Source organism: Centropristis striata, chromosome 16 (assembly GCF_030273125.1).
Source record: "Centropristis striata isolate RG_2023a ecotype Rhode Island chromosome 16, C.striata_1.0, whole genome shotgun sequence".
Taxonomy (NCBI): Eukaryota; Metazoa; Chordata; class Actinopteri; order Perciformes; family Serranidae; genus Centropristis; species Centropristis striata.
Window position 1 is genome coordinate 8,048,294 of NC_081532.1, and position 14,131 is coordinate 8,062,424.

The 14,131-nt window shown below is 36.9% G+C and overlaps 1 protein-coding gene across 4 annotated transcripts in view; it reads right to left on the bottom strand.

Moving 5' to 3' along the window:
* trim9 (tripartite motif containing 9) overlaps nucleotides 1-14,131 on the bottom strand; it is a 54,613-nt gene that overhangs the window by 17,358 nt on the left and 23,124 nt on the right. For all 4 annotated transcript variants that reach the window (XM_059353025.1, XM_059353023.1, XM_059353024.1 and 1 more), the window contains exons 4-6: nucleotides 4,633-4,743; nucleotides 1,707-1,860; nucleotides 209-354 (exon numbers count right to left, since the gene is read on the bottom strand). In XM_059353025.1, coding sequence (XP_059209008.1) covers nucleotides 209-354; nucleotides 1,707-1,860; nucleotides 4,633-4,743 — 411 coding nt within the window. The remainder of the gene's footprint in view (nucleotides 1-208; nucleotides 355-1,706; nucleotides 1,861-4,632; nucleotides 4,744-14,131) is intronic.

Genomic DNA, 14,131 nt, shown 5'->3' on the forward strand with positions numbered 1-14,131 from the left:
CTTTGTTGAGGCAGAGGCGGCTAGTGCTCTGTAAAGGTGAATTATTACTCTAACTGGTCTTGTTTTTACTCTTTTTGTCTTTTAATCTAAATGCAAATCCAACAAAGACTCCCCTGTTGAGCTTTTTACGAGTAAAAGTGATGTTTGTCTGCCGTTAAAGCCAACAGATAAATCCTGACGGTACCTGCAGAGAGAAACCTAAACCTACCCTGAACGGCCCCATGTTCCCATCGTCCAGCTCCAGGATGTATCCGTCCACGGCGATGGTGGAGAGCGGTGGCTGTTTCCATGACAACGTGGCGCTGTTGTTCTGAGTGCAGCATTCCTCCAGCTGGAGCATGGGAGCAGCTGGGACTGAGGAGGGGAGAAACCAGGCCAGATTACAGCCCACTGAGATATGAAAAGACGGCCGCACGTGCACAAACACACACACACAAACACACACACACAAACACACACACACTCGCTGGGCACAAAGACCTGCTCAATATTTATCGTTTATAAATTAAATTATGAATATATGAATCCATAATCAAAGGCTTCCGAATCACAAATATAAACACACGGAACTTCTTTGACTTTCTGAGTCATTCACAGAATATTTACCAAACACCTGCAGAGTGTCAGAGGCATCACACTGAGTAAAGCAGGTACCAACTCAAATAGCTCCAACATGTATATTTTCATGTTTGCTCGTAAAATATTTTGAGAAAAGAGGTCACTCACTTAGAACAACCCCATTAGAGTCCATAATACATTTTAGAAAGATTCTACATATAGAAATATAACAGAGCTGCAACCATTAATCAATAAATCCATTGACAGAAAATGAATTGGCTACTATCGTGATAATGAAATAATCGTTCCTGTAAGTAAAAATGGCAAATATTTGCTGCTTTCTTGCTTCTTAAAAGTGAGAATTTGTGCTTTTTGGTCGTAGTTTATAATAAACTGAATAGCTTTTGATTTTTGGACTGTTGGTCGGATAAAACATATGATTTAAAGAAGTTACCATGAGCTTGTTTTTCTTTTTTCATGTTTTTTTTCTTGTTTTTTTTTTACCATATTAGTCTCACTCCCAGGTTGTCAAATCCTGATGCTCTGGCATCTTTCTCAAGAAATGCATTCTGCACCTTAATTGAGAAAATAAATTAAGGTAGATTAATGAATTTAATTAATCGTTAGTTGCAGCCCTAAAATATTATAGGTAATATGGGATTTAACACTCATTTATTTATAACACTTATTAATAATTCTGCTGGTAAAATTACTACAAAACCTTGACTATAAACCGGTAATTCACTCTGCAAACACTGCAGGTGTACTACAATGATTTATTATAGTGTATTTATATCTACATTGTCATAGATTTCTAATAACTGTTACACTGCGAAAAGTGTTGACTGCCAAAACCCCACACGCTGGGAGAATATTTCACTATTTTTCTATCCATGCTGCTTTTTTCAATTTGTATATTTTTGTGTCTGCACGTTTCGCTGTGGGAAACAACATTTAGCTTCCAAATACTCTGAATGTGAAAATGAGAATAAAACTTTTTTAACTTTAGAGAAGACATTAGACTTGAACTTTCTTCCTCTTTGAGTTTAAAAGTAGCTGTGTCTTATCTCCTCCAGCCTTACTGCTCTCTCAGGAAGTCTAAATCCCCCAGGAGTCTGCACTCATCATGATCTCTCTCTTTTTTTCACCTTTCATCTGGACAAAGTCCAGCTGGTGGATGGTCTGCAGGAGCGGCCCGCTGTCCAGAGTGAGGTCGAAGTCGCTGGTCATCCTGGGGGTGAGGGTTCCCTTCCCCCACTGACCCTCCGTCATGTGGACCCTCCGGATCAAAGCATCGGAGATCTGAGGACAACAAATTCATTCACAATTAATGGCAGTGAGATTAAAAAATGTGGCTTGAATGGAAGTCAATGAGGCATGTTTGGCCACGAGGGACACCAGAGGGATTATCTGGCACTGCATAAAAAATACTAATGCAATCAAATCAATTTTGTTGCTAATCTTTGACATATCCAAGACTCTAATCACCACCAAAACCCCAGCTGCCTACTATTTATTTTATGGGAAAAAAATCATTTTTTGGAAGAAATTATGGAAAACTTCTAATATATAAACTGGCATATAAAGGGTTACTATTCTGAAAATTATTTAATGTTTGGTAGTTTTGAACAAGCCTGAAGTTGTTCAAGAGATTTATGAAAGAATAAATAGATTAATGTATGGTGATTTAATAGCAGTTTTAGTGTACATGGCCTTTTTTGGCCACGAGGGACACCAGAGGGAGTATCTGGCACTACATAAAAAATGCTAATGCAATCAAATCAATTTTGTTGCTAATCTTTGACATATCCAAGACTCTAATCACCACCAAAACCCCAGCTACCTACTATTTATTTTATGGGAAAAAAATATTTTTGTGTGTTTTTTTGGAAGAAATTATGGAAAACTTTGAATTTATAAACTGGCATATAAAGGGTTAGAATTTGGAAAATTATTTATTGTTTGGTAGTTTTCAACAAGTCTGAAGTTGTTCAAGAGATTTATGGAAAAAATTCAGAAAAAAATATTGATGTATGGTTGAAATTATTACTAAGAAATCTTGTTTAACCCGTTAAAGAAATTCTTTCTAACATTAGCACTAAAGTTGTATTTCCAATATAAATACAATGCCTAAAAAAAGTATTCATGAATTCATGTGTAAAAGCAACAAAAGGGTGAAAGATTCAAGGGGGTAAATACTTTTTATAGGCATTGTATTTTACCAGAATGTTTAAAAATAATGTCTTTATAAAAAAACATTTTATAAAGACATGATAAGATTTTATTCTTTACTCAAGCATGCACATTGATATACTGAGATCTCCTCAGATTCAGCTCTTGAATCACAAAAACATTTCTTTTTGTGCGACAAAACTGTTGAACTTAAATCAAAGATGTCAAATAAGTTTGAGTTTAACAAGGTGAAATTGCCCAGCAAAGGCGGTGAAAACGTCTCCTGGCAACAAACAAACTGTAACTTCACTGCATCTGTCAGCTCAGCCTGGTCGTCCTTATTTTTCATCTTTGAAGTAAAGTCAACTTTATCTCAAATATATTAGGTCTGAGTCATATTCTCAGCTAGTAATTTACAGTTTTGTTAGGACGCATTTCTCTACTTTTAATGCACTTTTTCTTCCCCACAGAAATGTAGCAAAATTGGGTAAAATTGCCGCCGCAAAAGCACAAAATTCAAAGTAGACTGTCAACACTTGACAATTACTTTACATCAAGTTTTCTGGGAGTTTGTTTCAGGAATGTGACACATAAAAAACTAATGTTGCTTCTCTAAAATTCTAGTGTTTATTATCTGTTATTTTTATTAAAGGCAATGATCTGATCTGAGAACTAGACTGATGTGATCCAGCCTCCTGGTCTTGACACTGTTGTTTTTAAATATCTAATCGTTCTTCTTTGCAAAAAAAACCCAAACATTTGTTATTGTGTTTAACTGGAGAACATTCTGGCATATCCAATCATTAATTCATTGAATGCAGCATGAATGAAAATACAAAATAACACACATTTTTCTGACTTTTCTAAACAATATCTGCCCTTTTCTTGTAAATTCATCGATGTTTTCACTTCTTCAGGCTAAAAGTACTTTAATATACACCAGAAAGAGAATTCATCTTTGATTTATTGGTTACAACTCGCAGACATACTTGATTTTTATTCTATATTATCCTTTATGTCGTGATTATTGACAAATAAAGTGCATATAACTGAATTTAGATTTGGACAATATTAAGATGAGATAAGACAGTCCTCTTTTAGTGCCACAATGGGGAAATTCCCAGTGTTACAGCAGTGTATAGTGTATAGCAACAATAGAAATAAGCATCAATAAAATAACAATAAATAGAAACAAGCAATTTTAACAAGATATATAAAATTATTAACAATTTAAGCAAGAAGAATTTATTGAGAATAGAGCTTGAATCAAATATTTTTTTTGTCTTTTTACACTTGAAAAGGAATGAGAAGTAACAGAAGATATGGATTGCAGACTTTTTGTTTATACACTGGATCACAAACACCACCATTGTTTTCTTCACTTTATTGTTCATTTTAATGCCTGGTACAACTAAAGGTACATTTGTTTGGACAAATATAATGATAACAACAAAAATAGCTCATAAGAGTTTAATTTAACAGCTGATATCTAGACATTTTCCATCGTTTTCTTGATAATGATTTTGGTTATTATCAAGAAAACCATGGAAAATGGCTAGATATCAGCTCTAATCATTTTTTCTTTTAGTCTTTTAGATTTTGTCTTGTTTGGGTTTGTGTCTTGTATCTTGTGCTTTGGTGACTGTGGATGCACATTTGCTGTTTTCCCATTGTAGTATATCTCCTGCAGTATTATTTGTGGGAGGTTTATGTTTATGCTCGGTTGGTTGACATGCCGCAATGACGAGGAGCTTTAAGTAAACAACCGCTTCGATTTTAGGGGTCACAGGCCCGGAAGGCTGGTAACATTTTATGCATTCTGCTCCAATTCATTAATACAACTTGAGGCATTAAGAGCCGCAGCTTCTAGGACAAAACAACATCTATTGTTGTGCATGTTACCTGCAGGAAACCACTGGGGTCGTTCTCTTTGATGACCTCCAGACAGTACTCCATCAGCCCCGTGGTCTGACGCAGCTTCACTGTACAGTGGGAGATCTGGTCCCGAACCACCTGGGGAAAAGAGGGTAAAAAAAAACCAAGTTAACATGGTTGATGGAAGGGAAAAAATAAAAAAAATAGCCGAGAGGGAATCAGCGTTTGCAAGTATAAAACAACAACAACAAACATGTAGACGATAATCATATGTTAATCACCACCCTTTTCCTGTAATCACTCTGGAGTGGAACGTGAATAAAATGAGTGTAGTGGAGTATAAATAGGGCAGAAAAGAAGAGGAAAGACTGGAGATGCAAAGGAAATTAAAGGGGAGTAAATATGCAGAAGGTGGCGGAAATGTTGATACATGAGCGAAGAAGAGAGACAAAGGAGAGAAGAGGAGGAGGAAGATGGACGCAGAGAGAGGAAGATATGGCAGCAGTGAAAGGAAGAAGGACAGAGGAAGAGAAGAGGGAGAACACAGATTAAAACAAGGCTGTTAATGGACGAGGAGGAGCAGGAATACCAATAATGAGATTAGCAGCAGGATTGTCAAAGTGATTGATTGAGGAGGGTTTTTTTCCCCACTTGAGACCCGCACATAGATTGAGGCTGAAGGAGCATCAACGACTCGATCCTGTTATTGACGTTAACGGACAGAAAGTGACGATTTGTTTTCACACGTGTGGACGGTCGACAGCATCACCATCAGAGATGAGATGTGTGTTCTGACAGTGGTGGAAGAAATATTCAGATCCTTATGTAAACGTAGTAATACCAGACTGTGAAAATACTCCACTACAAGTAAAAGTCCTGCATTAAAAACCTTAATTAAGTATCAGCATCAAAATGTTCTTTATTATTTTTGATGCATTTATGTTAGTAGCATTTTACTGTTGTCATTTAGGGCTGATTTTAATTACTTAACATACTGTTATGCTTGGGTTTGATTTAGAAAAATGTCTAATCACTTCCACAAGTGGAATCTTGAACTGAAAAGAAACTAAAGCTGACAGCTAAATATAGTGGAGTAAAAACAGTAATGTATTTTACTCTTAAATGTAATGAAGTAGAAATATAGTTACATCAATAGAAATACTCAAGTAAAGTACCATAAAACTGTACTTAAATCCAGTACTTGAGTTATAGTTATATTCCACCATTGTATTTTTCTGAGCAGCTACAGAATCAAAACATGTAGAAGTTTTTCAATAATGTGTACACAGTTTTAGAATTTTGTCTGCAATAATGCTGAAAAATCAGACCTTTAATCTGTTTTTTATTGCAGCTCTCCCCATATTCACCTTATATCTTTCCCTAATTTGATCTGCATATATGTGAGCAGCTTTAAATCCATAAAAGACACCCTCCTTATTGCACATACAACAAGATATGTGATTGATCTGATGTGATATTTGATAGACTGGGGAGAGTCCCCCCTCAGCGCTGACACCGCTGATGTCCACAGAGCGTCCTCGCAACAGTGTGAAATAAACGGAGGTACTGGACCGAGGGTTGCTAGGTAACAGAAACTTCACTGTTGCTATCTGAGGGGCTCCAAGGCTGAACGGAGAGGAAAATCCTTTCGGCAGACCGACAGAATACATGAAGATGATTTACTGATGGCTGCAGTAACTGCGCATCAATATGCAAAAACTGTAGCACTGACACAAAACAAACTGTACAGAGATTATTCAGTGCACAGTAACACACAGAGAGGAAGCTTTGACATTGCCCCCTTCTCAAGGCTGTAAGTATGGCTGATAAAATATTCCATCACAGTAAATACATCTTATATAGCAGCAGAAATCCATATTACAATTTATTCATTTTTCTGGAAATTCAATGTGAATCAGAAGCCGTGTTTCCATTAAAGTTGAAGCAAATTTTGAAATGCCACATTAAAGAAAATGTGATTTAGGCATGTTTTCATTAACTTGTTTAGAGCGAATAAACAAAGCTGCATAAACAAACTTTGGTCAGTAGATGGCAGTGTAATGTATTGCTGCAGGCTCATTCGTCAGTAAACAGTAGAAGAAGAAAAGATTGCACAAGAGAGAAAAACAACAACAAAAAAGAGGTTGATGATCTTTGGAGAGAAAATGGAGAGAAGTCTTTGGATTCAATTGGGCAACTTATGATTGTTCTTTCATGTAAGAGCAGAAACAGCTGATCAGTCATGTAAGTTAAATGTTTGCTACGTCAGAACTTATTTGGAAAAATTGTTCCCATCTCCAGTTAAGTGCTTTAACTATTTTTTTCGAAAAAAGTCAAAAATCACCTAAAGTAAGCGTAAAAACTTTTATGAACATTTTAAAAGTCGTGTCTAATTTTGTTTTTTCCATTAAGCTTTTCTTATGTGAATCTTAAAAGCGTGCATAGAAGTTTGTTGATGGAAACACGACTTTTGACTGCATAAAAGAAGTGGATGTGTCTTCCAGAATTGGCTTTAACCTGCATTCTTTCTAATGGCCAGCAGGGGCGAATCCATTATGTGCAAAAATAAGTCAGATTGTATATAAGTCTATGAGAAACTGATCATTCATGACCTCAGTTAACATTTTTCTAATGAGCTTATGGTCTCAATCACTAGTTTCAAGTCTACTTCAATAGAGCATGATGGTAAATTAGTAAATTATGGTGCCATTTAAAATAAAAGAGATGATAAAGAAGGGTATAATTTAGGGCGGGGCTACATTTTGACTGACAAGTTGCTACCACAATGACGTGTCAATCGGATAGAGGAGTAGCAATGCTTATCCATGGTACTGTCTACATTTAAATAGCAGTAAACATGTTTTTAACTTGTTTTTGGAAGCTAACTTTATTAGCAGCAACTTTTCATCCTCTCTTGTCCATATATGGTCACTTCTGGCTCCAAAAAAAACGGACAGCGAGTGATGTCACTGTGGCTACTTCTTTACTTCTTTTTCTACAACAGTTTATCGATTCAATATGTTTTTAGCTGCTACAATGCTACAATACAAACCTGACAAATCAAAGTTCTTTATAAAATTTGACACAAAAATCCCATTAATCTAAATAAAGCAGTGCGATATGCCGTCTAAATCAACACACAACATCACAGACATTAACGCATAGCTTTTTTAAGATCCACCTACATTTCTACTGGTTGATTAATGCTGTATATTTTTATGTCACTATTTCCTTCAATGAAGTAAAGTGTGAAAGTATTTCAGTGATTGTGGTCAGAATGGCAGCCTCCCGTTCAGGCTCAGATCTGTGTTTTAACCACTTAACATGCAGTTTCCTTTCATTTCAAATGATCTTGTTTGGCTGCACAGCTTGAGTTTGTAAAGAGGATAATTTGTGTGATAATCACTTTGCTTTTCAGTTTATTTGTTAAGGGCACCACTCCATGTTGTTTGGCATGCTTTATTCAAACCTCAGAGAACAGAAAACTTCTGTTCCCAGTTCGGTTTGTTTGGGCAGCTGAAGACAATTTTAACTGACCGCAGGCGCCTTCAAACAAACTGCACAGAGACACAAGAAAATACAGATTTTAGTTCTGAACCACTAAAGACTATCTCTTCTCCTCTTCTTCAGCTGTTTCCTCATATGCTCTTATCTGCTGGAAAACACCAGGGAAGTTAAATTTAAGCAAAGTCTGCACATAAGTCAATCATGTATAACTAAAATCATGAGTCTTGACTCTTATGTGTCTTCACTTTGCCAAAATATCTGTGGTAAAAGGCTGCAAAAATGCCTGAATACTTGCAAAACTTGGGCCTATTCACACTAAGACGGCGTGAACTGAAATGAACCAAATATAAAAATGCAGCTTCTCCTCGAAAGTTTACACCAAATAAAACTAATTGCAGGTCTGACTGCACTCTAAGAGGATTAAATACGAACTGAAAACAGATTTTTTTCAAGTAAATAAATATTTACAGAGCTGCAGCTAATCACATACTGATTATTCGCCCTTTTAGTGCCGTAATCAATCAGCCGAGGGAGGACCGCGTTTCACCTCTCATCCCATACAGTGAGGAGAGCAAATCTCATTCCAGCTCTGATGATTCGGTCTATATTTCTCTGGCTGAGGGCCAAACCCTCCCTGCTGTGTCAAGCCTGGAACATCCACACCCCTGCAGTGGGCTGGCAGAGCTCCAGGAAGAGTTTCTCACTGCTGTCGCCTGCCTGTTTAACAATCAGACTTGCTGTCACTCCTCCGCTCGTACGCAGCTGGAATCACAATCTCTTAATTCACAGAGGACAGTGCATGTGGTGGAATTTTGCAGACAACTTTTTTTATTGTATCTTGTCCTTTTCCTCTGCACCTTCCTTTTCCTTTTTCTCTCTCTAGACTCTACGCTCGCTGCCTACTGAACAGCTTCCCTCAGCATTCCAGTCATCCTTCCTGAAATCTGCTCTAAATCAGCTGCAGAATAAGTCATAAAAGCTGCTACGGAGAATAACGCTCCGCCAGCTGATCAGTGGATAATCAGCGCAGGGAAGATTCATTCACCTGATTTTTTATTCTCTAAAAATAAGGGACAGCAGCAGCTTGGGGTGGGAGGAAATTAAGCATCTTGAGAAGACATGTGGGAGTAATGATTAAGAGAGAGAGAGAGAGAGAGAGAGAGAGAGAGAGAGAGGGGTGAGAGCAGGACAGCGGTAGAGGGCAGAGCAGGCTGTGTAAGTGGGCCACAGTTTCTGCAGCAGCAGAGATGAACGGAGCTCACGGGGGGAAACAAACTCCCGTCCTCTGTCCTCTCAGACATATGTGGCTGTCATGGTGATTAAACACATCGTCACGCAGAGTCACAGCGGCTCGACAGCGCCGCTAAAACAATCCCAAACAGCGAGAGGGCAAAATGAATACAAACAGATTCACTCAGAGAAACATACTTTACAGTTATTATTCATGTTTGGAACAGCAGGTTTCCACTACATGTCTTTGTCCCACGACCCAGAAGGAAAATTTAGTCTCATGTAGGGCTGGGCGATATGTCGATATAAAAGATATATCGATATCTTTTTAAATGTGATATGGAATTAGATCATATCACATATATCGATATAGTTAATTTTATAGTATTTTTTGTCTTTCTTTATATATAAATGCTTCCCTTACTAGGGTTTGTCATATTTAGTTCTTTTGTAATGTTCGCTATTCTTTTCTCATATAAATGTATTTATTTCAGAAATAGATTGTTCTATTTTATTTCATAGGCTTTTTTTATTTAAGATATATTCTAATTTAAATGTGCGCTTTATGGAGCTTTGATTTTTTTTTAAAAAGAGGTATTCCTGTTGTTATACAGTATTTATGTTCACTTAAATAAACGGTTTCAATAACACTACTTGTGACATGTCATATTTGACTTTGACTGAACATTTGCTCTCACTTAGCGATAAAAATATCAGGTATATATCGTATATCGATATTCAGCCTAAATATATCAGGAAATGACTTTTGGTCCATATCGCCCAGCCCTAGTGTCACACTCATTATATTACATTACTACCCTTGTTATAAAAGGAGCTGACAACAGATTCTGACCCGACCATCAGGTTCAAAATCATTTTGATGCTACATCGACTTGTAATAGAAAGAACGGTGGCTCTTCTCACTCAGCCCCCCAATGTGTTTTATTGAATTATGTGACTTTGGAGAAGAAGTGGGAACTTGGCAAAAGTTACAGAATTACATTAGCTTTCATTAAGAGTCATATCTCTGGCCAATATTCACTTTCCTTTTAGCTCCATTTTTGGTCTCCACCATCTCCTGAGGGAAAGATCTGTCTTTTTGGCTGCTAAATGCTCTAATACAGGTGAATCTCAATAAATTAGAATATCATAGAAAAGTTCATTTATGTCAGTAATTCAATTAAAAAATAACACATTATATAGATCCATTACACACAGAATAAAACATTTCATGTCTTAATTTCTTTAATTTCTTCTAATTATAATGATTATGGCTCACATTTAATGAAGACCTAAAATTCAGTGTCTCAAAAAATACAATAATAAAAAGCATGTTTAATATGTAAATGTTGGCCACTGAAAAGTATGTCCATCTATATGACTCAATACTTGGTTGGGGCTATTTGACTTGAACTACTGGAAATGGACTTTTCCATGATATTCTAATGTACTGAGATGCACCTGTATGTTTACCAGATAGTTTCTAATTGTGTTTGTTTACCATTTGATGCTGAGCAGGGAGCACAAAGAGGGTTTTAAGAGCTTCGTTTTTGCTTTAACAACATTCTTCTGTGGCCAAAAGCAACACTATGAGAGCAAAACTGGCCAAACAAGGCAGGATATTTAAAAAAAGGGTCCAATATCATGCAGTATCTCATCATCTGCACATATTGTACTGTGAGCGAGTGAGCAGGACCTGCTGCCTCTTTGTGAAATAAATTACCACTTCTATCTGTTTCTGCTGTAATTATTAGGCCACTGCGGCACTTTTGGCCTTGTGAGATACTGTGGCTGCAGTCGCCTCACCTAACCTGACATTGTACAGCAGCAGCACAGCAGGCTGAGACACAGTCAGTCAGGACCCCGGCATAAAATCTATGACAGTTTGACATCATGGAAGTGCATGAAGATGATTTAATGATAGTGACATGAGTTGAAAGAAGGAGAGTGAAGAGGAAGACAAAAAGAGATACAAGAGGGACTGTGACATCAAATCAAACTGTTAGAAGATGAAAGGAAGATGAAGAAAGGGATTAAAGTCACTTTCTGCTTTGCTTCCTGTGTGTTACACGCTGCAGTGACGGTCAGAGAAAGTGACAACTGCCACTTCCACAGACACTCAGCAGTCAGCGAGGATGGAGGCGCCTCCTGCTCGCCTCTAATGTGTCTCTGACTCAGACCAACAGAGACACGGAACAGAACTTCACTTACTTGTTAAAATTTCAGATATTGGGCTCGTCTCATTATTGACTCAATTACTTTTTCATTTAATTCAGTTTAATCATTTCGCCATTAAAATACAAACACATAAAAAAATTGTATTTAATTCAAACCAATAGTCCAAAGATATTTGATATACAAAAATATAAAATAAAAAAACCATCAGCCAATTCTCACATTGTAGAAGCTGGAATATCAAAAGAATATAAAAATATATTCTGCAGTTTTAGCTTAATAATAAGAGAGTAATTGAATTAAATGATTTGAGTTGACTGGAAAATAATCAGCAACAATCTTAAGAAAATGTCTGGAATTTTAATTTTTTAGGAAAATACAAAAAAAAAATCCCCAATATGTTTTGCTTTTATCTGTTTATTTTGCTGTAAAAAAATTTCACCTTGGACTCTAGGAAATGTTTTGTTATTTTCCGACAATTTTTTTGACAAAATGAGTAAACCATAATGCAAATAATCTTTGTTGCAGCCTTAAAAAAGTTTTCTGCGGCTTGACAGAAAGTTGGTTCTTCCACGAAGCACAAAACCATGACGGATTATCCCTCGATACTGAATTTAGCAGCAGTCTTAATATTTCATGTTCGTCCTCTCTGCTGCAAAACTGTTGTTCACAGCGAGAGAACTCATCATTTGACATTTGCCTCCAGTGTTTTTATACTCCTGAGCTCATCTCTGTACAGACCAAACTGTTCCCCATGTTTGAGTGCTTGATAGAGGAGGACCCCGGGGAACGGGGATCCCCTGGAGCAACACAGCAGTCAACAGGGAGGTCAAATCACCACAGTGGAAACAAAGATAGCTGTACTCATTAAAGGACCCGGGCTGACTGCGTGTCCAGAGGACGGAGCATCCGGTGGCGAACACAGAAGACGCAGACTGACTTAGTTTCTGATTCACTTTGTGTTTCTCTAATCATCACTCTGAAGAATCCCTCATCAGTTCACTGCTGACTCTGTGAGCTCGGATCTCCCAGATGAAACACAGTGAAAGGGACTGACAGGGTTTGATCATATTTAATACATTCTCCACATTGGTGCTTCGCTTAGCATAAAGCCTGGAAACAGCCAGCCTGACTCTGTCTAAAAGAAACAATATGTGCCTTACCAGCACCTTTAAAGCTCACACATTAATGTTATATCTTGTTGGTGTAATCCATATAGCTGACCTACAGAAGCCAGGTTTGCATTCAAAATATTGAGCGAATTTCAAGAAAAACAGCAAGAAAATATCTGAAAGAATGCTGGTTTCCATCCACATCCATAATGCAATAGTTAGAAGTTGGTTCAGCAGCAGGAAGCGCCGAGTCAGAAAACCATTTTACCACTGCAGAAGAACAGGATGCAACAAGTTGGCGTAATTAAAGGAGCGCCAACGTCAAAAGGTGAAAATCAATTTAGAAATGTGACATTTCTGTTTGTTTCATGTATTAATGTGAAGAAAGTTACATCAGAACTGTGCGGACCAAAGTCACATTTCATTTTCTAAATCTGTTTCCATTGCAGATTGTAGTATTTTACTTTTAAACTATTTTTTTTGCAATATTTTATGTTTTTGTTTTGCATTATCTGCATTTTAATTAAATTTTTAAATGCACAAATTGAAGATGCACCTAAAAACAGGATGGAGGATGGAAACACACCTAGAGACTCGGGGTAGTTGCTCTCTATGGCCAAGGAATAATTGGGCACATATCCCTCTGTAAAACGACAATGTGTTGTTTTTACATTTCAGCTTTTGTAGATTGACCAAACAAGATATAACTTGTTAATTAGAGCAAGGCCAACTGATTCTCTCTGCTCCCAGTCTTGACTCTAAGCCAATGAAAGCTAATCGTCTCCTGGCTTTAGCTGTACAGAGTTGTATCAATCATCTGAACTAATGCTTCAAAAGAAAACTTATAAGTAAGTGTATTACCCCCAAAATCTAATTATTACCCTAAAGACTCTTCTTATGGGTGCATTCAAGTGCTAACAAAAAGCTCAGACTTCTGATACTTCAACTTTATGATGTCAGAAGATGTCAGAAGTAATCCATGTTTACAAATTGTGCTTATTGTGTGCTTTATTTTTGGGGACAACGTGTTAATCCAAAGCTGTTCAGATTTAAGTTTCCAACATGTTCCTGAATGCACAGTCCCTGCTCTCTCTGTGAAAAGTTCTCTGTGATGGATTATTAATCAAACAAGCTTTTTGTCTTTGTAAATTGATTTCCATATCTTACTGACAGAAAAAGAGAAAAAGGGCTTTCAGAAAAGAAGAAAATCAGTCAAAAAACTTTGGAAGATTGCAATGAACAGCACTGAAGCAGCTACAAATGAGGACAGTGAGGTCGTGTCCTCAGTGTTATTTCTTTAGCCTGAAAGATATATCAGTTAGCTGATATAGGCCTATCAAAGGCATACTAGTATTGGTGTACACTGTCTAATATGTGCCCTTATGAAAACAGTATGATGTATTATTTAGCTTTTTATTTTATTCCTATTTATTCTTTATTTTCTCAGTTATCATTTATAGAATTGGCTGACAATGTAATACATCGTCCACATAATGTATAAC